The sequence below is a fragment of the Marmota marmota genome, unplaced genomic scaffold, assembly GCF_001458135.2.
Source record: "Marmota marmota marmota unplaced genomic scaffold, marMar, whole genome shotgun sequence".
Classification (NCBI taxonomy): Eukaryota; Metazoa; Chordata; class Mammalia; order Rodentia; family Sciuridae; genus Marmota; species Marmota marmota.
The window spans coordinates 22,294,825-22,320,958 of record NW_025999982.1 but is presented as its reverse complement, the minus strand read 5'-3'; the positions used below and the strand labels follow the sequence as shown (position 1 = coordinate 22,320,958).

The window sequence follows — 26,134 nt, the reverse complement described above, 5'->3', positions numbered from 1 at the left end:
ATAAATGTTTGTTGAATGAATAAATGAATTAATAAATAATCCCAAATGTTGGATTATTGTGAATTAATTTTTAAAATTACAAAGTGCTCTACAAATGAAGATATTATTTTACAAATGACTACAGTATTGCTTACTGAGCAGCCTACCTAATTATTTAAAATCTGTTGCTATGGATGATGGATGAAATATCTTGCCAAACAAACTGACCCAATGTTTTGGGGTGAGCTAATTGGGGTCTACTTGTTGGATATTGTCACTAGACTGGTGGTCCTTTCATAGTGTTGAATTTTTAATGTTTGAATATTGCTTTATTCTCTATAAGTAATTATTAGAACATCTACTCATAAAGTAATATAAAAAAATCTTAAAAACACATAATAATTCAAAGCACTTTGAAAAGTCCTCTGCTCACTTAAAACTACTCAGTAATGCCACCATTCATTAAAAATAATACCAAACATTCCAAAGTTTTGGTGAGTATTTTTACTATTCATTTCCAGGTTTTCTTTAACAGCTAGTAATCAGATGGAGGAGAAGCAAATCTAAGTCAGATGGTGGTGTTGTAGCTCTGCTCTGCCTTCCTTTGGACCACTGCAGTACACACCATCTTCTGTTTATACGTTTGGCTTAAAAAGAGAGTGAACTGAAGGCAATTTAATATCACAGATGCTGCTCTGTTATGCCCGTGCAGCTGCATTCACTAGCGTGATTCCAGAAGGGGCTACCTTCCCTGCGCTCTCCATTGCTACCAGGTGCCTCTTCATCCTCCTGAGCACCTTCATCTCCACCTTTTTGCCTTAGCCACTCAATGTAACCCAGCTTCTGCTTAAAAATTTTATGATCATATTATAATGGTTTTGTATTATTTTCCAAATTTGAGAGATACTTTAGGAATTCAAATACCATTTACATTGGGTATCTCTAGCATTTGGTGTAGTCTTATTTTCTGAAGGGAGATTTTGTTTCAAGGAGAAAACAACACACTAGCAAACAACAACAAACTAGAAGTGAAATTGGAAGAACCTTCTAGAACAAAACAGACTAGTAATCAACTCAAATTCCTGTTGAGCTAGTGTCTTTTGAAAAAGCTAGAAAAAAAATGAAATTCGTCAATTGGACATGGTTGATTTCTATATCCATGGAATAAATGTGTCTAATTTTAATGAGGAAAAGAAACCTGAACAGAAAGAATGAGTTGAGAATACTTCCTATGTGGATTCCATTGTCTCTGCTTCTTGCCAGAAGGTCATTATGTTAGTATAGACCCAGGCAAAAACTAAATTGTGAGGGGTGGATTTTTACTAAGGTTCCTCTTCCTGAAGTGTACTTTCTTTAAGAACAAGTCTTGTGATGACCTGGGTTGTCTTCAGTCTTCACCTTTCTTCTCCTGCATATGATTATTCAATAGGTTTAACTCCTTGTCTAATATCAAAATGCATGCTTTGAAATTTGGAATGTTTATACTTGGCAATGACAAAATATTTTATCTTTCAATTTGCTTTCTTAAAGATACAAATCCTACCTAGAAATTCAAATGATATGGTTAAAGGCATTTACTTTTCATAAAAAGTAAATCAAACATTTTGTTTAGGCACTAGCATTTCCCCTTTATTCTTGGAAGGTTTTGTCTTTATTTTCTTTTCCTCATTGCACATGTTGATCTTTTTGGAAAAAAATGAATGTTTGCCAAATCTAGTCTTAAGTTAGAAGGGAAGGTAGGGGGAGGGTGAACACTAAAACTTGTGACCAAGAATAGTAGCAACTGATTTCCAAAAAGGAAGGCTATGTGCCTGGGTAAGTGATTAAGTTATAATTATACCAGTTGATATCATAAATCATACTTTGGGAAAATGAGTTTTTGAGACTTGTGACACCTAATCTCATTTTTATTTTTTACATGTATTTTAGGGAAAACCACCACATATGGAAGATAATAAGAATGATTTCTTCCTCTAGTGTGGTGCATTTTAACTTTATAACTCCATGCTTAGCCCTAGAAAAATGAAGCAAATTGATAACATTGATAATTTTTTTTAAAACACAGAGGAAAAAAGTGTAACCTACTATATCTGGGATATGTCTTATAAATGCAGAGAAATATTTTACTTTTAAAGTAGGTTATCTGAATCTCTGTTGGACCAGAAATTATTAGTTTGATTTGCATATTAAATAAACTATTTCAAGGATTTAAGTAGTTCAAACCATTTTTTTTATTGTTGTTGAAATAGTATTTCTTCACTTACTTCCAATCTGTACTTCTGGTATTCTTTGCAATTGCTGCTACTGTGGCATCCTGCATGACTATTAATAAAAAAAAAAGTTTCAGCAAGGCAAATATCACACAACATCATTGAGTTTTAGTGTCATGAGTTTGTATAAGACAAGTGATGCACACAATAAGATTCTGCAAGCCCTTTCAGCATCTTGCATTTACCAATAAACTGAAAACTTGTGAGAAATATGACTTTTCTTTATGCACTCAGAGGAAATATGTAAAAAGAAATTAAACAAGAAACCAGGCGCCTCTAGGTAAAGGAAAAACATTAAAATTTCATAACAGTTCTAGAATTTGCTCAATAAATTTATGTTGGTATCAGAATGCTATGCAAGACAATGAAAGTACTGTGAGTCCTAAGGTTAAGTGAGTGCTTGTGAGGAAAATTATAGCTGCACAAAAATATTGTAGACTTCCAAATTTTAAAAGCATTAAACATTAAGGATAAACACGTACTTTGCTCATTTCCTTGGATTAAGTATGGTATTTTAGAAAGGTGTACACTTTCCCCATTTTACCCATCAAATTTTAGAGACTCAAATTTCAATCTACATGTAATCATGAAGAATATTAAATCCCAGCCAACTTGTATTTATTCGCATGGGTTAAAATAAATTAAAGTTCTGAGAAATATTTATGGGAAATATCTAGTTTGTAAGACTGTCTACATTTCAACTGAAACAAGTTAAGAACCATGATACAACAGCTTAGGATATATGTGTTTCATCTGTACTGATTTAATAAGAGAAATATGACTATACTTTTCTATTTAAAAATTTGATATGTAAAGAAACTTATTAGAGCTGTGTTATCTACTGAAGTAGTGTAGCAACTATTTTGTGAGATATATTTACAAATGATTAAATTTCTACTGTGTCATTTAAAAAAGTCTAGCTATCATTTAGAAACAACTAATTAACCCCAATTTTCAACCTGTTCTTTTACTTTTTTTTAAGAAGAATACATCAATGATTTTTAAAAAGCTAGAAATAATCTCATATAGAACTTGTTAAATTAGCTACAACCAGAGACTTAATGTAGAAGTGTATTAAATATGTGCCCTTAAAAGACAGAGAGCTCTAAAGGAGTGCTATATAAAGTGGGTGGCAAAGTTTTTAGAAACTTTGCTACTTGAAAAACCAGCTTTTATTCCCCCTGGAACTCGTATGTCCCATACATCACTGTTCTATGTTAGATGTGTGGTTATAAAATTGTGAAAATGGAGGCTTTTCTGGTAGCAAAAGGGTTAAGTTCTTTTTGCTTTACCAGTTTCAAATTACAATGAGAAGCCTCTTCTTTCCCAGCAGGGTTGTGCTTACACTACTCTTTAGATCTCTCTGGAAGAGGGCTGGTATATTTGTGCCTGCTGGAGGTGGAATTAACAGTAAGAAGGAGAAAGGGATTGAATGGACTTACAGGAAGGATTTCAAGTAAATTCAGGGAAACACATTTACTTGAATAGTACAACCTTGAGTCTTATTTTACACTAAGACGATACAAAAGATGTTAAAGTTATCACCAAGCTGCCGGACAAATATATATTCCAACACCAAGGTGCAGATCAGCATAGATCTGTGATTCAGAAATCAGGATTTGTCTTGGAAAGAGCTCAAGGGTTGAGAAGAACTCCAGAACAAGTGAAGATAACTTGGGAACTACAGTTTATCAGAAGATCAGCTTCCGTTAATTCAAATACCAAAGGCCTGATTATCATAAATTCATATAGGAATGCATAGGTCATCTGATCACATAATATTGGCCGTCTTCTGCTCCATCAATGCAGCAAAAACTCTTAGCAACTGTGGATAACTGGAAATCTGAGTTTCAGCTTTCCTAGAAATAACTACTCTTGACACATTCCAAAATATTTAAAATAGGACAGGAAAATCAGTGAGGATGTCGTGTTCAGAAATGTCACTGTCATGAAGATAGGTAAATTTGTTTTTACAGCTACTGGGAAAGTGTACCTCCTAGCAACTTAGATTTCTTTTTAAGAACAAGGACAAGAAGGACTAAAAATATCAACTTTTGCTTCTGGACAAAAATGCATCTGACTGTATTTTTACTTAGGGGTGTTGTGGGTTTCCTCTGGAGCTGCTGGGTTCTAGTGGGTTATGCAAAAGGAGGTTTGGGAGACAATCATGTTCATTCCAGTTTTATTTATAGAAGACTACGGAACCATGAAAGACGGGAAATACAGAGGGAAATTCTCTCTATCTTGGGTTTGCCTCACAGACCCAGACCCTTTTCACCTGGAAAACAAGCATCCTCTGCGCCTCTCTTTATGCTGGACCTGTACAATGCCATGACCAATGAAGAAAATCCTGAAGAGTCAGAATACTCGGTGAGGGCATCCCTGGCAGGAGAAACTAGAGGGGCACGAAAAGGATACCCAGCCTCTCCCAATGGATATCCTCGTGGTATACAGTTATCTCGAACAGCTCCTCTGACCACCCAGAGCCCTCCTCTAGCCAGCCTACATGACACCAACTTTCTGAACGATGCAGACATGGTCATGAGCTTTGTCAACTTAGGTATGTTGTTCATTTATTTGTTAATCTGTGTTATTACAGAGTGGAAGTTTTCCTAATGGTAAAGTAGCTGCTTGGTAGGTGGCCGTGTTTATACAAAGTCATTTTCTGTAACTCTTCTCTCTAGCTTCTGTTTCCTTTCTTTCACTGATAAAAGGTAAGATTTTCCTTTAGGCAACAAAGTCATGTCTATATCTATATATTTAATGTGAAATGCTAGAATTAAAGTTATAGTTTGGGTAGATTTGGGTCTCTTCAGAGCTTGTTAAAATTTCAACCTTGCTTAAATATATGAAGAAAAAGGCCATAGTCTAAAAAAGTGAAATTTATGAGGATAGCAATGCTTTAGGCAAAAAAGAAAAAGAAAAAGAAACAAGCACATATGGGGAAGTAAAAGTAACATCCTGTACCATTTTTTTTGGTTGGAAATTTAAAGAACGTATACTTTCATGTACTACTTAAAAACTCTCATGTAGGGGAAGCAATTACTATAAAATATTAATAGGAAATTAACCAAAATCAAATAATACTATTAAATATTACTATCAAAGAATCTGGGATGCAATTCTGAAATTCTATGAAAACTATTTTAGAAAAGAAGCCTCAACCTAACATTTTTTTTAACTATAATGATGAAAATATATCATACCTACTTGATTTTTTCCACAGGCAAGGGACATGTAAATCATGCTTTGATAATCTTTACCTATACATAATTTTTCTTTTATTTGAGGTAAAATATTTAATTGAGGATTTCTGTAAGTAGCAATAATATTTGTGAATAATTTTTTAAAATTATGTTTTATTCATTGCTGGAAATTTAGGGTAGTTTTTAAATGTCGACAATATCAAATAGTAAATTGGTGCCCCAAATTCTCTCTGACAATAATAGTAAAGAGTTTATCAGTTCAAAAAGCTTTTACAAGGGATGTTGTTCTTTTAAATATTTCCGTAAAAACTAAAGGTTAATATACTATCCTTAAATATTCGAAGGAAAATAACATTGAATGTTTAATTTTTGAAGACTAAAAATTTTACCAACAAATTTAATCAACTGGAAAAAGCTGAGAACTTTATAATGCAAGAACTTTTAAAACACTATTTTAAAAATTACAATCTGCTTTGACTTAAAATCGACATGTTTTATTACACACTTAATTAAAAACTTCCTCATATTTCAAAGCAAATATTCTTTGAAAAGTCAGATAGCAGCAAATCTTAATGACACATGGATGCTTTTATAATATATGTTGCTTAATATGCTCTGCTCATTTGCTTTTAGCAGTGACTCCTAGCATGAAGGATAAGGTGCTTAATAAATAATATGTCTTATGTTGGTACACAAAGCTCTCATTATTAAGTTTTCGTAAGTCATCATTTGTGGTACTGGTCAGGTATTCTGGAGGCCTTTTCTTCTATATATAATTAACAGGTTTCACTTGGACTTCTAAAACAGCTTAATTCCAAATTAGTTTGATTCCTTTTTCCTAGTGTAAGAGGCATGAAAATGTAGCTCAGAGTACATTTGACTCTGTAGCATTTCTAAAGTATTTTCAAGACTTTAAATTTAAGCTACAGTATTTTAATAGTAAATTTCCAATCTAGCATAATTTACATATTCAAAAAAATTTAAATCACTCAAAGTATCAGTTCAGGTCATCTAAAATCTGACAGACATCCTCTTTTTAAAGTATTATATACTTTAAAAAATCAACTCAGTCATTAATTTATTCTAATAATGTTTTATTTTAATTGAGTATTTTGATCATTTGTAAGAGAAGTATATGATTATTTTATAAAAAATTAAGTCTTTTTGAATTCAGGTGCCATTACATTTTAGAAATCTACATACAACAAGAAAGTAAAAAACAATAAACAGCTTTATTAAGTGATTTCTATGTTCTTTTTTTATTAAGAGACATATTTTTAAATCATTGAAATTTTGGTTATATTGTTTATATTATAATAGCACAGTGATTTATAAGTTTATTACCAAGAAATATGTTCATTTATTTAATTCTAGAGAAACGATATTGGATATAAACTATAGAAAACTATTTTTATTATACTTGAACTACTAAATAATGGCTTATCCTCACTAACAAACCATTTCATTTCTTTATCATCTAATAATTCCAAACTAAATTCTTACAAGAAATTATTGATTCTGATACTGGCTGAATGATTCTAGTAGTCTCTGAGGAAAATAGAACCATGATTTTATTACCCTTATAACATGCCTTCTAATATATCCACTTCTTACACCCAATCACTACGTAGTAAAAATTTATTAACTTCTGTATTATTCCACAGTAAAACAGGTCAAAGCATACTCAGAAAAAGTATAAATGTAATATTATTATGAACTGCCCTAAGACTATTACCTGCAACATAATTCATGATCTTATAAGACCCAGGAGAATTTTATTTATTTTTTGTATATCTTACAAGATGTATATATAGTGGAGACTAAGTGCAAATGAGACAAATTAACAGCAGCAATGGATTTGTACTCAGGAAGTAACTTGGACATGTAAATATGTGGAAAGAATCTGTTGATATTTCCCATAATAAGGTGAATTATATAGAAAGGATCTACTAGAATACTTTTAAAAAAATTCTTTCATATTGTCATCTTCAAGCCAAATAATGGATTTGGTGCATTTATCTAATCATTTAGAAAGACATATTTTCCAATATAGATTTTGCTTATCAAGAACAGTTTAACTTAATCCATACTCAAAATCATATTTCATGAAATATCTACTTTTTAAAAATGTGCAATGTATTTGTTATATCTACTTTTAAAATTTCCAGTGAGATAATTTTGTGTTCATAAGTGGAAAATATAATTTTCTAAAAGGCAAAATAAAATGTAAATAAATAGATTTAAGTCATGTAAACACCTAATACAAAACCCAAGTTGTCATTTTTAACTTTAAATTATTTTAAGTGATTTGCTCACTTTGAAGAAACAAATACAAATGATTAATTGAATGAAGAGTAACTTTCTACTCTTTTGTATGCATTTTTCTTAGGCCCAATTTTGTCAGTCTCATAGTAGGAGATCTTTGCAGGTTGAATTCCCTTGTTTTTCCCTGAAACTGCTGAATACCAGTGGAAGTTTTGCTAAATCAATACCACATTATTTTGTTAGTAATAAAATCACCTTACTGGTAATTTTATTTTTTAGCCTCTCTTTTTCAACAGTGTTCTGTGTTAGTTTATATATTAAATACCCATGCAAAGGAAAGTAGTGATTAGATTATGTGCTTTCACTATTTAAGTATATTCTTGTTTATATAAAGAAAAAATGCAGTGTATTTCTAAGATTTTTTTTTAAATTAGAAACCAATTTTTATTTGATCTTGACAGTATAACTAAAATGACATAACATTGTGGATGTTTCAGAGGAAATTACAAAAAACAGTAAACACAGGAAATTCACTTTTGTATTATTCTTTGTATGTCCTTTTATGAAAAAGTTGAACTTGGTTTTCTTAATGTTATTTTATTCACTGATCAGCTAGTTGGCTTGCAGTCAAATCTATAGATATATTTCAAGAATATACATTAATGCTCAAGCGTTAAAGTATGTAAATATGATGTTTAAAGTTTTTCATGTTTTCTAACCACATATTTAGTGTGTTAGATATGAAAGAAAACAAGGCTTTCAAAACTTTAAATTAACTCCTCCTTTTCAAAATCATTGGACTCTCATGATATTGGAAGAAAAAAATGTTATGTCTTAAATTGACAGATTTGAAGGACATCACTGATATTTATTGTTGTTTCTGGCTAACTCAAGTGCCAGTAGAGAGGAATTTATATAGACATCTACCTGAAGATGCCTATCTATGTTCTTTCCAACAGGGTTATTAACACCTGTATAACATAAACACAGCCATAAACACATGCAAGAATTTTTTTTTTGAAGTGGGGGATGGGTTGAGAGGAAAGATAATTTGAAACCAGTGTAATACATGCTCATGGCCTATGCCTGGAATAATAAATGCTAATATTGGATAAAACAGCAGTCATTCTTTAAAAATTTTAGCTTTTGAAGAGAAAGACATTATGGAGGGAAGAAAAAATTTTTTTTTCTCTTCCTCAATGACCCTTTACATCCATAAATGTGACCACAAGGATTATTATTCCACTTAAAAACATTTGATTGTCAAATGCAGCTGCCATACATAATTATAATGATAGTTTAATTAAACATTTTTGAAACTTGCAGGGGTCACCGACAAATAGCCAATTTCAAAAGTTTAATGAGAAATAACAATGGGAATAACATCTGAAGACAAGGCCTTGAAGGATTTGGGAGTCCCCCACCATCACCTCCAGCTCCTTCCCTCTTCTCTTCTCTCTTCTCACCCCACCCCCAGCATTCTTTGGTCCTTCCTCTTTAATTTTGTGGTCTCTTTAGCCCCAGGCTCTCTGGGCACCTCTCTCCCTACTACCCCCACCTTCCTGGGGTCTGCCTTTGGTCCTAGTTTCTTCATACTTAGAGGCTTAGATTAGTTGAAAATCAATTAGTTCCAGTTTGAGAATTTAGGTACAGTCTCCTGTTTTCTCTCTGGTTAAGAAGGAAAGGTTAGGATGTGCCAATTGCAGCCTCCACCCACTGGGAGAAAAGCTCCCCAGGGCTTCAGAGCAGGTCTGGGTTTGCCAGACCCTGTAATTGTTTCTCCTTCATCCCCTTTTTCAGGGTCTCCTCATCTCTCTTGGAGGCTTCCATTGAGATAATTTAGTATTTCTTTTCCTCTAGCCTTAGAGAATCATTAAAGAATTAAAAATGGAAATTCAAAGGAAAGTGAAAGAGAGGAAACAGTACAACATTGAACAAAAATAATTTATCAAAATCCAGTTCCCATCTAGTTTATAAAAAGCTTTTGTGTTTATTATCTTTAATTAGTACACATGTCACTATAGTGAAGAAATTATTATTCCTTTTTTTTTTAAATTCAGGAGAGATGATAACAGGATGAAGAGATCAAAAGTAATAATTGGAAGCATAGAACAATGTTGATGACACAGACAGAAAGAAAAAAGTTTGTAAAAAATACTTGAAAGAAAGAAAATGACTGAAACCAGTCATTAAAGGCTGGTCTTTGAGTTTGCAGGTGGAGGGTGTGTTGGGAAATCCTCAGTCTACCTCATACTGACACAGCAGCTAATTCAACATCCCCAACCACATCAGCTCCAGGGAAAAGCCTTTCATCCTTCCACACTAAAATACCAAAGTGGGGAAAAGTGGGCGGGGGTGTCTCAGTATGTGTATACAAGGAGCATACAGAGGGTCTACTCATATTTACAGTCATAAATAATGTAGTAGCCCAGCTTTAAAAGAAATAAAACAAAACAAAACATAAAAAACAACCCACATGTTAAAGGAAGAGGCTTCCCTGACGCACAGAGAGGGGTTGAGATCAGAGGAGCCACTGAAGAGTTGGAGGGAAACAATGAATCCCTTGTTCTAAGTAATATTTATGAGTGCTTCTTTGCACCTTTGGTTCATATTTTATTGGCTGGGCTGTGGGATTTCCCCATTTGCTCATCTCTTAAAATAATACCCTTGGCTAAGATGTCCTTTAAAACACACCAGTCTGTTCTGACAACTAGCTCATTTACTTGGGAGGGGAAGGGGAACTATTTTGATTTTGATGTCAGATTGGGATGATTAAGATTCAACTTACAAAGTTTGGCAGTAAAATAAAAATAGTGATGATAGTATTCACCTGCTTTTTTCAGAGATGTTTAAGAGAATCCAAATAATCAACTGGTAACCCCTTGGTTTGTAAAAGTCTTGTCCAAAAGATGGTTAACACACTACAATCTAAAAAGGTAGACAAAAAAATCTATTAAAATATACAGAGTTTAAGATGAGGAGGAAAGTCATTTGTAGGTTGGTAAGAAAGACCTTTGGCACTTTGAGAGAAAACAATTACAAAAGCAAACTTTTGTATCCCGAGACAATAAATCATCCTCTGCTTGGAAGGCAGTGAATTCAAGGGCTCTCCTGTAATATTTCCATACCAAAGCCTTGTTTAGTTATGCAGAATTTTATGTAGAAATTAAACTAGGATTCTGCAATTTTACAATTTCTAAGTCAATGAACACCTTCTCTTCATAATCTATCCTTTTATTTTTCTTTTCATAAATAGTATTGGTGTTTGCATTACAAGAAATAATTTTGTATTTTAGAAATAACCTTCATTGTTTTTAATTAAAACAGGATTCCCGGAGTAGTTAGAAATAAAGAAAATAGTTTAAAGAGATCAGGATCAATGGATGTAATTATTTAGATTTTAGTCAGGATTATGATTTAGGTCATGTCTAGGTCAAAATTAAGAAAATATTTGATTTTTATAACATTTGCAAAAATCCTTTAGCTATTTTTATGCCATCATGATATGGGAAGTTCAATATTATTTGTTTTGCATAGATTTGCAGCCCCTATTGTGAATCTCTGATGAGCCTGTCTGTATAGGAAGCACAGTCCTTTCCAGAATTTAAAGTCCATAGCATGTTACTGCTCACATGGCTTTAATTTACAATTAAACCTAATTGTTTTCTTTTCTGTGCTTCTATCAAAGAAATAGAGTAGCATAGAAGAAGCCAGAATGTTTGGATAGGAATCCCATATTTCTATACTTACTAGCAGTGTGTCTTTGGGGCAAGTTACTTCAATTATCTGTGCTCTGGCCCATTATCTAAAAAGTAGAGATAAATAATAGCACTTGTCTCATTGGGTGTTGTGAGGATAACATGAATTAAAATGCATACAACTTTAAGAATTGTATTTGAAATACAGTAAGACTTCAATAAATATGTCATTGTTATTAGTTTTGTACTTGTATCCATCATCTGTACCATATTTGCAGAAGTGGTACATAATCTGTGAAGCCCAGTACAAAATAAAAATATAAGCCCCTTGTTCAGAAATTACTAAGGATTCCAAGATGGTCACATCAGAGTATTAGACCAGACCCAAGGTTGTTCTGAGCCCAGGGCACCCATACAGACCTCATGCCCCAAATACTGGCCCTACAGGTTTGAATACATATAGTGACAGCAGGACCATATCCTATTTATCCTTTTTTTTTTTTTTAATCCCCTTAGTGGTCTATCAGGTCACTGAAGGAGAGACAACATGTACAAACTGAATCATTTGAAGAATGTTTAACTAATGTTATGACTATATAGTTGTAGACAGAGCTTTTCAGCCAAACAAGGGATAATGCAATACTCTTAGATGGGTGGGGAACTTTCTTACTCTGGGGCAGAGGGCAGAAACTGTTGTTAGAAAACTCATAGGAGAGATGTATGGAGAATGTACAAAGAAATGCCATCTAATCAATCCCTATATTCAGAGTGAAGAATAAATTCCCAGACCATACTTTTATGCCAGGTTTCCCATTCATTGATCCTGAATGATAGCCAGAGGATCAAGGAGCCAACTAGTGCAACTCATGGAAGTCAACTTTTTGATACAGAGGGTGGGGTAATGAAATGTGAAGATCTATTTGTGAGGCATAAATTAAAAATGTTGGGCAAAATGGATAAATTAAGGATTGGGTATATGGTCAATAATCATTGTAGAATTACTTCAATTTCAGTGCAAGTTACTGATATATATATATATATATATATANTATATATATATATATATATATATATATATATATACACTGTTTTGCTTTGTCTTAGCTAATTTCAGATGAATTTCAAAAGAGAACCATAATTTATAATGGTAGGAAATTACTTCAGAAGTTGATGAAGTAAAGTGATAAAAACCAATCTTGGGTTATGAAAAAGATACTTAAGTTGTATACGGGTAAGTAATTTCAGCTGATACGTTGAAACTAATTTAGAGAAAACTGAAGTTAACAACAACAAAGCCAAGCAAAACCTCTCAAACAGGGAAAAGTAGCACTTTGAGGTCACAAAACAAAAAAGAGACTGCAATTTCCAATCAACAAACCCAGTAAGGAAAGTATTAGAGTATAGGCAAATATGTAGAGGAAATACAAAGAACAATACGTTTTTTTAAAACCTAAGCCTGTTTATTTTCAGTCCTGATCCTTCTGAAATGATCCCTTGCTGTGTGTTAAATTTTTTGAATTCAGAGTGGAATCATGAAACTCACATTTACCATTTATACACCACGGCCAATGTTACAGACAACAATAATGTTAGGATGAAGTAAATTTGGTTTATTTTCTGTTTTGTTTGCTATCTTTACTCTCCCTGAAGTTTTTGTGACTCAGGCAGAATTTAGTGGAGGAGCAGGTATGTCAGCTATTTAGTTCTCATAAATAACAAACCACTAAGCCTTGAGGTCAGAACCATCTCCCTGCCCTTTCATCACACAAAAACACTGACAAGAGAACAGCTTCTTTCCTATATGGTCTATGTCCCGGCTTCAAAGCTGCTAAGGATGATAATTTTACTTCTGTTACTACTGTTATTATTCTATAGATATTAAAGGTGGAAGAGGAGAAAATTCAACTTGAAAATTATGTAGCTTCCTCTGTAAATAATCTTGATGCATATGGGAAAGAAGTGAAAGTCACTGATTAGATAGGGTTTATGTTAATGTTTTGAAGATTTTTTTTTTTAATTGAGGAGGAATCATTCTTTCTCCCTTAACTATCTCAATAGGGTTTACATGTAAGGGCTTTGAAGTCAGACTGGTTTGAACACCAGCTTTGAATTTAGCAGCTACATATCCTTGAGCAAATCATTTTACTTTATTGGAACTGTTTTTCATCTTTATAGTGTAGATCATAACACAAAATTGTAGTTAGGATTTAATAAGGTAATGTTACAGGCCTATAAGCCTACATGAGATAAGTATTAAATAAATGGCCCCTACTGCTACTAAAACAACTGTTACTATGGTAGATTCTAAGTAGTCCTAAGGAGATTTTAAGGAGATCTACATATATATTCCACAAGACTTTGGCACATAAATGTCAATGAAGTTGTGAAAGATACACATCACATTTCCTCTGTCCAAAAGAAAATGAATCGTTGTATTTTAATGACTGTCTTCAGGTTGAACAGTTCATGGACTTGGTTCCCCCATTGGGGTGTTCTGAAAAAGTCATTCTGTGACACTGCCTTCGTGTGACTGATCATGGTACTTCCTTTTGAACACCCAAGGCAACTTTCTCTAAGATGAGTTGCTGATAGTTGTTTTTCATATTACCTTTGGTCAGTGCTTCATGGTTTTACTTGAGTTGTAGATATTATTATAAAGTAGGGGGAAATTGATTATAACCTAAAGTAATAATAATACACAATTAAAAGAAGTCTCTGTGAAAGAAGGAAACAACTTGAACAATTTTTAATGCTTGCTTTCATAAATCAACTTGTTTTCTGAGTTTTAATTTGTGTGTGTGCATGCGTGTGTGTGTGTGTGTGTGTGTGTGTGTGTGTTACTGGGGATTGAACCCAGGGCCTTAGGAATGCTAGGCAGGTGCTATATCACTGAGCTATATCCTCAGCACTGAGTTTTAGTTTTTTGTAACATCAATTCATGATGAAAATACAAGTGAATAAACTATTTAACTCTATGTAGGAAAGCCACTATGCTTAAATAATTATTCAATCCTTAAGCTTTTAATATTGTCTATAACTTAAATCATGTTTGAACTTATGATTTCTAATTTTTAGCATTAACAGTACTATTTGTATCATTATACAATTTTGGTTTTATTTAGCCATCTAGCCTTAAGTATTGTGACTTTCCTGGACTATTTATTTGGACTGACTTGTTTTTTTCTTCAGCTGACATCCAGATCTTTGTGTCAATTTTCTTGAGTTGCCATAATAACTGTTATAATATTTAAAGCAGGATGGGAATTTATGAGTTTGATACCAAAAGGCACAGAAAAAGCTATTCATGAACTGTGGACATATTTGGTTCGTGGTATCTACATTGTAAATTTATCACAATTATTTTTGATATTTCAAAATATATTAAGTGAGAAAATAGGGGTTCATTAGTTTTTTATTATTTGGCAAGTTGGTAATGGGCGTTAAAATCATCATTTCTAGCCTTTTAATTGTGGTGAGTAAAGTTCTTAAATTATGAATTTCAACTACATGTAGCTATATGTTCAAATTAACATTAAAGATTTTCTTCTTCCACATGACCATTTCAAAAACAGTTATAATTCTATAGTTGTTTATGTTGAGGAAGAATTTTACTTTTTAGAATTAAGTGAACCAGGGCTGGGGTTGTAGCTCAGTGGTAGCATGCTTGCCTGGGCCCGGGTGAAGCACTGGGTTTGATCCTCAGCACCCCATAAAAACAAACAAACAAACAAATAAATAAGGTATTGTGTTCTTCTACAATTAAAAAAAATAGAAAAAAAAAGAAGTGAACACCATTTATTGCTTTTTTTGTGTGTTCAAGACTTTTAATGTATATGACATTGTCAAGTTGTAGTATAATTGTAGCAGCAGTAGTATTTAAAACAACAATAAGAACAATATAATTTTATGCCAGAAATGAGGATAAGCGATTTGCATGGATTAATTGAAAAATTAACCCATATATTTTTTTGTTTTGAGTACGAGGGATTGAACCCAGGGACACTTAACCACTGAGCCACATCCCCAGCACCCACTTTTATTTTTTATATTTTATTTTGAGATAGGGACTCACTAAGTTGCTTAGGGCCTCTCTAAGTTGCTGAGGCTGATATTAACCCATATTTTAATTCTATTGATAAACATTTTTCTCTCCACATTTTATGCATGTGAAAGTTTAATGTTATCAGCAGATTAATGACTTACAAAAGACATCCAGCTAGTCATCCAGCTAGTCATACTGTAGCCATGATCTGTCTGGCTACAGCTTTTATGTTCTTGGCAATTATTCTCTAGCTTTATAACCCCCTACTGAACAGATAAGAAAGGTGCAACTTTTAACACTAATAATGGTTATGCTTTGAAAAGGCATCTGAATGTGCATTATGTAGCTTCATCCAAATTGCTGGTGTATATAGCACTCAAGGAATTAGATATGATTCCATAACACATATCTATGGAAATGAGCTCTGAAAGGTCATTCATTCAGTCATTTACAAATAGAAGCTGATTACCTACCATGGGGCCTGCCACTGTGTGAAAGACTGTGCATGTTTTACTGCCAAGATCACAGTGCAAGGGAGACAGGCATAGGCCCAAAATTCTTGATTTTTGTGCCAGGATTTTTTTTTTTTTTTTTTGCTCAATGTTGCATATTTAAAATAAATCACATCAAAAATATAACATTAAATAAAATTAAAAACACTAACAAAAACCAAAACAATGCATTCTTTGTTATTTAAATAACCAGATTTATTTAACCTCCTACACATAGAAAATATTTTTGAAACCTCAATCCCTTTAAAGAAAATTTAAAAAAAAAAAATCTGTTACCTTAAAACAGAACCCAAGGGCAACTTTTAGTCCAGAAAACAAGGAGTAAAGGCAGAATCAAGCTGCAGCAAAACTTAAGGGCTCTGCCAGAAACCTGTTTGTGTAGCGTAGGAACTTGGTAATATGGGGCCTCCAGTGATATTTAAGGAAAGGCCTAAAAAGAAGGTTAGATTTTACACAGGATGCTAACTGTGAATTCCAGAGTATAAGCATAGTTCAAATATTCATTTTTTGTTTGTGTTGCACTCAGGAAAGGAAAGTAAAAGAACAGCCAATTTTTAAAAATTAAGTTGTTTGATCTGTCTCAGTATTGACCCTGGTCTAACCTGACTTCTTCAATTGTATGTAATAAAGCTTTTTACCTGTATTCTGTTGCTAACAGGATGAAGTTCAGTGTTTACTTTGTTGCTGTCTATACTGAACATTATGTGGTTTCAGCTTATAATCAGAGTCAGCAGAGATACTCTTTACAACTTAGAAAATTTTAAAAAATTTCAAGAATTGGTATTAGGTCCTTTTGGTATATTTTCTTGAATCTACACAGGATGTTGGGCATTAAGTAATAATTATAAGTTAATTATTGGGAAAATTTGACCAACATTCTATGATTGTTTCACACTTTACCAACAGTCAACTATGATTGTAAAAGGAAGATTGCAGCAAATTGTGGATCTGAGTCTACTGGCGGATCATCATCATTGTTGAATATCCACCTGTCAATTCACGTTAACAAAACCCCAGATCATCTAAGTGTAATTTAAAAAGTAGATCTCAAGACCTGTAATGAGTCCTGCTCTATTGGATGTTCACTGTCTTGGGTAGATAGTACTGCTTATGATATACAAGTGGATATGCAAATATTCTTTCAAGTGCTAACTTATCTAAGTGACCCTATTTTATAGAGGTGGAAATCGAGACCCTGAGATCTGGAGTCATTTTCTCAAAGTGCTACATCTTGGAATAGGGGGAACTGAATTAGGAGTTCAGTCTACCCATTGCTGTGCTGCGCTGCCCTTGAAAGGCTGTTGTAGGGACATTGCTTAGCTCTTAGTAAAACTCTATATATTTTCCCAACATATTGTGTATAGAATTTGCAGTATTTTTACTTAATTAGTAATGGACATAAAAATGTCATAAAGTGACATAAAATTTTTATGAAAAAGTCTAATAATGAGTTTACCAAGAGTCTTCCCCCTGGAGTTCAACTCTTATGGCCTTTGATCTAAGAATTATGCAGCTGGGGCTTTCTCAAGGAGGCAAATACTATAAAGAAGTACTTTGCAGACACCAAGCATACTGACCTTTGTGCCATGCAAACTAGCTGATCACTAACAAGGAATAGAAAAAACTGATCTATGTTTTTGATTCCTATCTTTAAAAGAGAAACTGGGCAGGAAAAGGAGTAACATTTGACAAAATGGGAAAGAGGTAGAATATTAAAGTTACAAACAGTAATAGGCCGCAAGAGCAGGGGTTAGAGGTTGGAATAAATAATAGAGTTCATTTGGGATGCTGGAAGATTTCCAACCTATTGGCCAGTATAGAAGGCCACACAAGCAGGGTTGCACTGCAGCTAAGTATGAGATTTGTCTCAGCTTCTCTGCTCTCACCCCAGATTGGCCAGTGAATCTCGTGAGAAACCTACTAAAGTGGAAGTTTGGGCTATAGAAAGATCTACAACCTATCAGTTAGGAAACCCCTGCTGCTGTAGATAGAAACTGGCAGATAACATCTGTTCAGTGCAGCAGAGCAGCAGCTCCTCTGTATTCCATACATCCCCGAACACTCCAGATTTGATACACATCTCTTAATCTGTAGCATTTACAGCCCTACTCATTTGTATGTGTAATGTGACTTCCATTCACATAGCTTACTCTTTGCACCTGAGCTGCGCAAAAGCTAAATGCATTTTGTCTTCTCTTTACGTATATTATAAATTAAAAGTTAAAGACTTTGGGTAATTAAATATTTTCCTATAATAATACCTCTGGAATAACAAAATTTCTCAAAATAAAATGCTGAAGTACATGAGGACAATTCAGTCCCAGTTATCCTCAACTCTCAATACCATGCAGGGGTAAAACAGCAACAATAAAACCAAACAGGGAAAAAAGAGATGATATTGTTGATTTATTAACTTTTAGCTAACTGCCTGGGTATTAATCTCTGAAAAGCCAAACAAGATGTAACTAATGAGAAAAAGTTGAGTGTTTAGGATATCATATGCTGCTTTTTAGAAATTCACTTTCTCTCCCTACATCCCTAAACTTAACATTCCTTCTCTGTCCACCTATACCATGGCTGTAACATAGGGAGTTGTATGAAGGATCTTGACTTCTCATTTCTAATAATTTAGTCTGACCAGGAAGTCAGATGCTGAAATTAAAAGCCAATGAATAAGCCAAATATTTTATTTAAATTTAATTGGATGAATTTCATTGACATATGATAACTAAAGTATGTGTTTAATCATAATTGTTCAAAACTCTTAGTCATTTTCAATCATTTACTTTTAAAATCAGAATTCTTATTCATCATTTACTAAAGTATATTTCATTGAAAACATTTCTATCTCCTTTCAGGAAGTGTTTTTAGAAAATTTGGAGTCAAATAGATTTGAAATATGTGAATAAATAGTAATTGAATGGGGTTTTCCATTTTCAGGACAGGATTCTGCATTTATTATGCTAATGAGCATGTGAGTCTCTGCAAGGCATATATGGATTACAGTGTCTCACATCCACATTGCAGTCTGGACCCTCTAACAGAGCACCATATGTGTGTGCCTAGTATTAAAGGAAGTCATCCTGAGAAAAAGTTGTCTATGAGGAATGTCTATTTTATCAGAGCCATTTTGGAAATACAGCAAGTAGGGCTTTGTGAAAATCAACTTTGTTGACACTGTGGGCACACCGTACAAAAATTTTAAGTAAGCAGAAAAAAAAAAGAGTATAATTCCATGATATAGAAAACTATTATTGATATTTTATATATATATATTTTTAGGTGGTGCTGGGGACTCAAACCCAGGGCCTGAACTACATCAACAGCCCTATGCCTTTTTCATATACTTGAACAATGTTTATTTACTTTATTCTTGTTATTTTAGCATATTACTTTTCTTATTTGTTCATTTGCTTTTTTGAGCATAGTTTTTATTTTAACTGATACATAAAACATACGAATTAAACATATTAATGGCATAACATGTGGTTTCAATACGTGTATACATTGTGTAATGTTTACATCAGGCTAAATATATCTTTCTCTTAAAACATTTACCACTATTTTTTGGGGAAACATCCAAAATCCTTTCTTCTAGCTTTCTGAAATATACAGTACATTATTGTTATTTGTGGTTCCCGTGTGTGGTAATACACCAGAACTCTTTGCTCCTATCTAACTACATTTATCAACATTTCCTCATCTCTTCCTCCCCTCTGTTTTCCTCTGGCTTTGGTTACCACCATTCTATTCTCAACTTCTATGAGATCAATATTTTTAGATTCCGTAAGTGAGTGAGATCATGGATTACTTGTCTTTCCATGCCTGACTTATTCACTTAATGATCTCTGGTTCTATCTATGTTGTTGAGAATGACAGGATCTATTTATGTATGTATGTATTTATTTATTTATTTATTTAATGACTGAAAAGCATTCTGTTGTGTGTATGTGCTCTAGGTTCTTCATCCATTGATGGAAACTTAGGCTCTTTCCATTTCTTAATGTTGTGAACAATGCTTCAGTGAACATGGGAGTGTAAATTTCTGACATACCGATTTCATTTCCTTTAGGTTCATACTCTGTAATGAGACTGCTAGGTCATATTGTAGTTCTATTTTTAAATTTTTTGAGGAAACTTCATGTTGTTTTCCACAATGGCAGTGGCCTTATCAATTTACATCTACCAACATTGTGTAAGATTCACTTTCTTCCACATTCCCACTAGCACTATTTTTTTCTTTGGTCTTTTTGATAATAATCATTTTTACTGGGATGAGGTACTATCTCATTGTGGTTTTCATTTGCATTTCTCTGATGATGAGTGATGTTGAACATTTTTTTCATATCTGTTGGGTATTTGACTTCTTTTGATCAATGTCCATTTAGTTCTTATGCCTATTTTTCAATGGTATTATTTGTTGTTTTGCTGTTGAGATTTGGAGTTCCTTAATTCTGGATATTTAACCAATCAGATGAATGATTTCAAAATATTTTCTCCCATTCTGCAGATTCTCTTACTCTTGGTTTCTTTTTTCCTTTGCTATGAAGAAGCTTTTTAGACAGATATACTTCCATTTGTCTGTTTATTTTGGTTTACTGTGCATCTGGGTTTTTCTTCTCCAAAAAATCTTTGCCTGTTCCAATATCCTGAAGCATTTCCTTTGTTTTCTTCCAGTAGTTTCGTATTTTCAGATTTTTGCATTTAAATTTTAATCCATTTTGAGTTTTTTATAACTTATGATTAATAGGTGTCTAGTTTCATTCTTCTGCATATAATATGGACATGTTTTTAATGACTGAATGATGTATCAGTTAAACAATTCCACATCATTTACATAGATATTCTTCAATTGAAGGACATGCCAATTTTTCCAGTTTTTACTATTGCATATTCTTTTGTAATGGATGTCTTTGTACATAAGTGCTAATAAACATTTCTGACTATTTCTGACCATTCCTTAGAGAAAATGAATATTTAGAACAAATGGTATGATTATTTCTAAGCCTCCTGAAAAAATAATAAAATGTTTTTCAATAAATTTGCTATAATTTCTATTTGTACTAGTAGTTGATGCTAGTATTTATTTACCAGATTGAAACCTGAATGAAGCATAATATATATTTTATTACTGAAAATCTAATATATGCATTTTTAAAAATTTAAATTTCTTTGAGATTTATTGGTTATTTATATTTTCTTTCTTGGAAGTTCTCTGCCAATAGTTTTGCTCATTTTGTTTATCATAGTGCATTGTAGCTTATGCTTAGGAATTGCTCCTGCAACTAGCTATTTGATAATTATTCCCTGTATTTTTTTTTCCATTTTATGCTTTGATTTCTTACTTTCTCGATGACTTATTATTTGTCAATAACAACCATGTGAAGATATTTCCAGATATTTAAAAAATTGTGAAATATATTTTATTTCTCTAATAATTGCTCAAAGGTATACTGTAGCTGATTGCTGATTAAAAATTAAATGGGAAATTTGTAGTTTTCTAGGGTTAGAGTTTGAGAACTAAAATCAGATGAACAAATAGATGGTCTAAATAGCTTTATGTTCATATAACTTTCCATGATTTGTGAAACAATAAGATACATGTGACTGAAGAGTAATCAGAATTATGCAGGTATAATCCCTCATTAGTTATACTATCTAAAGGTGCTATTCTGGTATTGAAGGAAGGGACTAAATGCAAAACTTTATTTAGAATTGATCAGTAATTATATACTTTTACCTAAAAATTACATATTTTTAGTTCAGTATCAAATCTGATTTTTGAGTCAAAGCCCTTTCACCTATGTGAAATATTCTAAGATGTTTGGGAATCACTTTATAGTATGAGCCATTTATCTATTTCTATCTATCTATCTATCTATCTATCTATCAATCAATCAATCATGGTTTGTATAAGAGTAATCTATTTACTTTTTATATTTGTATAAAGAAATATTGAAGGGCCAGGGTTGTGACTCAAGTGGTAGTGCGCTTGCCTGGCATGCACGACGGGGCACTGGGTTCAATCCTCAGCACCACATAAAAATAAAATAAAGATGTTGTGTCCACCGAAAACTAAAAAAATAAATATAAAAAATTTTCTCTCTCTCTTTCTCAAAAAAAAGAAATATTGAAAAAGTATAATAAATGTTTATCGGTCTGTGTGGTTATAGTTGAAGAACAGAATGAATGGGGCACAAGCAATATCTTAGACCATGTTTTGCAGAACTGTTATTTAAATGATCACATTGAATGAATCTATTAACCCACTTTTATAACCTTGACATCTTTAGTGCCTTCATGGTGGATAGTTATTTCTTATGGTTATAAAAGAGTTCCAGGTACCACTGCATTTTTGTTTTGGCTAAAATTGGCTTCTTAACTGATAACTGATGAATTTTCATTACAAATATACAGCATCTTATCAGTTTCTCAGCATTAAAAAATTTTCAGTCATTCATAAAAACTCTTTGAGTTTCATTACTGTATTGGAGTGCAGTTTTTAAAAAGGAATTTTAGTAACAATCAGAAATATATACTCACATAAGATATTGTATTAACTATAAAAATAACTCAACTGAACTATTAGTCAGAAAATTAAATTTTGAATAATAGAATAAATTATATTAAGACTAACAAGTAGAAGAAAGTGAGGGTCACAGTTTTCTATTAGCAAGCCTAGGATTCAAGGAAAAATGAATGTCACAAAGCAGAAAATTCACTGTATAAAAATAGCTATAAAACTTTATAAAGCTCTGACATTGCCAAATCTTTACATGAAAAGAAATTAATCAGGAGCTGGGGCTGTGGTTCAGTGGTAGACCGCTTGCCTAGCATGCGTGAGGCACTGGGTTCGATCCCCAACACCACATTAAAAAAAAAATGTATAGGCAAAAATTGTTAAAAGTGCAAGTAAAAATTAGTATAGGCAGATCTGTAGTATGAAATCTTATCATATAATTAAAACTGCACAACATAACAAGCCCACATACTAAATGTGAAGTAATAGTGTGTTTGAATAATAACAACTAATAGCATTAAACTAATTTGACATACGCCAAGGATTGTACTTTGAAATAAGTTGACAAGAATCAAATTGTGTAGAAAATACATGTTTTGAGATCCCACAGAAGATTTAAATAAGTCACTAATCAGGTGTACATTCCAAAATATAAACATTATGGACAGCTAATAAAGACACAAAAACACATTTGAGGGCGAACAAGATCATAAAGATGGGAACAGATTAGTGTTTGTCAGGGATTAAAGGTACAATAAGAAATTGACTACAAAGCAACTGTAGTGATGAGACTATTCTGATTGTTGTGGTGGCCACAGGATTCCACACAGTGAAAAGCTATAAAACTAATGGAAAATTTTATTTGAAAAAAAAAACTAGATGAGGCAGATATTTTATGTGTCCTGTCTACAGTTGAGTATATAATTTCATAATATATTTTATAAACATTTAAAATAAAACTTTTAAATAACTAAAGTAAATTTACTGCTTATGAAATAATATTTAGGAAATACCATAAATAAAAATTTATCAAAATGTAACATTGATTGCCAAAACTATACTCTCTGATAAATTAATGTCTTTAGAATTTTGTATTTAAAATATGGAAATGAATGTAGATTAATAAACAACTGACTCGGCATACCACATTAAATCCTGAAACAATGACATGCAGAAACAAATTCAAAATAGACAAAACTAAAAGATAAAAACTATAGAATCATTTAAGGCTTGTTAATAACTGATCAATAAACTTTTGGTAAATGTAATAAAAATAAAAGGAAAGCAAATAAATAAAAAGAGAAATAACATGTAATTAAAATATCAACCATAATTCTTTATATGTTACTACACTATTTATTAATAAGTTGAAAAATCTTAATGAATTAACTCAGACATGATAAACAGGAATAAACAACACCAGTAGTTACTGTTACTGACAATTTGATCCTATCCTATTTTTCAAAGGAATTTTGAAGTTTTGCCATTTTGTTGAAAAGGGAATAAAATAAGATTGAGTTAATAAGGTTTTAAATGCATTCACAATGAAAATTTTCTGCCAAAATATCCTCATGAGATAATCAATGAGTCTTTTATATTGCTTTAATGTATTTTTTGATTTACCTTACTATATTTTTGAAATAAAGAAAAATATTAACCAATATAAACATATTGGTCAGACATTTAAAAATAAAGATAAATTTGTTAGAAATTCATAAAAATTGTCTTTCACTATCAACTCCAGAAATTGCAGTATGACATGGTTTTGTTTGTTTGTGTTGCAGCTAGAAGATTTCAAATGTTTTCACATTTGAAAAATTTTCAATAAGATATCCTCAGAAGAGAATCTGCCATAAGATAAGATGATATTGTATTTGGTGTAAATTTCTAAAGTTCATCATTATTTGGAGTTGTTTCAGCTTACTCAGGTGCTGTTTGTGCCAATAAGTTCTGTGATACTGCATATTCCTGTGTCAAAAGAGATTTGATTTAGACAATGATAACATGGTGCTTGTAAAGAAAAAATAGAACTAAATTTTTGCTCACCCCTTGTAGTTTTGGTTATATAACCAGTAATTCTTCATAGAGTACTATGTATATTAAAGTATAGATAATAAAAAATGTGCTTATTGCAATTTCATAATATATTCTGAAAATGCAGTATTCATAGTGACAATTTTTGAATTTTAACACCAACTTTTTTTTCTGAGAGGAGTATTTTGTTACACTGTTTAAAAATATTGAGACATATGATAATAGAAAGCAGAATGACTTATAGTTGATATTGTTTTGCATTTAAGTTCTCTGCAGAAATAAATTTCTTTCTTTCCTGGACATGGCATGGCTCTCTCTATCCTCCTACCCTGGGTACATCAGTGATCTTCATAGAAATTTAATGGTGTCTGATAAAATCAACCTGGTTCCTAGAGAAAGGGGTGGGGGGAGGCAACAGAAACTTGACAGCAAAAACTAATAAGTGTGTTGGTTTATCACCACCAAAAATTAACATAGGACTGAAAGTTCTGAAAATGTGGAAAGTCTCAGAAGCATAGAGTCATTAGTAGTGCTTACCTCAAAAATTAATTGAAAAGTTACTAAAATAAATTGGTATGAATAAATGAGCAGAAATAAAACTAAGAACAAAGCACAGTAGATTTCTTCAGTTTAAACTACAGCCAGTTAGAAACTCTGATGAAAAGATTACATTCTGATACAATAGGAGTAAAAGATATACCAGCATAATAGTGAAGAAGGTTTCATTAGAACCCTTAATTAAAAAGAACAGGTAAGACTTCTGAGTAAAACTATAAAAATTAAAAAAAAATAAGTTCAAAGACAGATAATTTCATAAATGAGAAAAAAGATGTAAAATGTATATAGGTTTGCTGTAAATATCACTAAAGTTCTTAACTAGATTTTTCTTGAATCTTGAAGAAAACACATAGGAATTCATCTTGCAATTAAAACTAGATAATAAGTAGCAGAACAGGAAGTTTAGTAAGTCTTCTTACCAAATCTTATGTACATTATAAAGCTCTACCAAGTAATATAGCATCTTGTCGTAATGTAATAGTAGAAGCAGTATAGTATTTGGGTATAAAAGGGTATATATCCATGAAAGAGAATAGCCACGAAAGAAATATCATTCTATATAAGTCTATGTGCAATAAGTGGGTACTAACTAGTCAAAGGGGAATTAAATGTTTAATTAGTAATGTTTATTTAGAAATATTCATTGGAGAAAGAAACTCTATAGTTAATGGAAATGGAAAAATCTTGGGAAAAAAGAGAGCTTTTTTAACTAGACAGCTATATTTAACTATATCACAAATGAGCAATTTCTCAACCTGAGAAAAAGAAAATCATCAGAAGATCAACAACCAATTGGACTAAAATATTTGGAATAAATGTAAAATATAAACATTGCCTACTACATGGATAATGAGCTTATATAAATTAAAAAATAATAAGTCTCAGATAAAATGTGCAGAATGTAATAGATGTATGGATCAAACTACACTTAAGGAATATACAACTTTTTATGCATATGTTTTGAAGACAAATCACAAATTGCATAAGAAGAACTGCACCAATGTTCTTATTCACTTAGTCTCTGAGTAATAAATCTTATATTTTCTTCTT

At 32.1% G+C, this 26,134-nt stretch overlaps 1 protein-coding gene across 2 annotated transcripts in view; it reads left to right on the top strand.

Annotated features, from left to right (window-relative positions):
* Nucleotides 1-3,586: 3,586 nt before the first annotated feature.
* The window catches only part of Bmp5 (bone morphogenetic protein 5), a 109,936-nt gene continuing 87,388 nt past the window's right edge, over nt 3,587-26,134 (top strand). For both annotated transcript variants that reach the window (XR_007348530.1, XM_015487871.2), the window contains exon 1: nt 3,587-4,809. Coding sequence is in view for 1 of the 2 variants with exons in the window: in XM_015487871.2 (XP_015343357.1) it covers nt 4,320-4,809 (490 nt within the window). In the remaining variant the exon portion in view is untranslated. The remainder of the gene's footprint in view (nt 4,810-26,134) is intronic.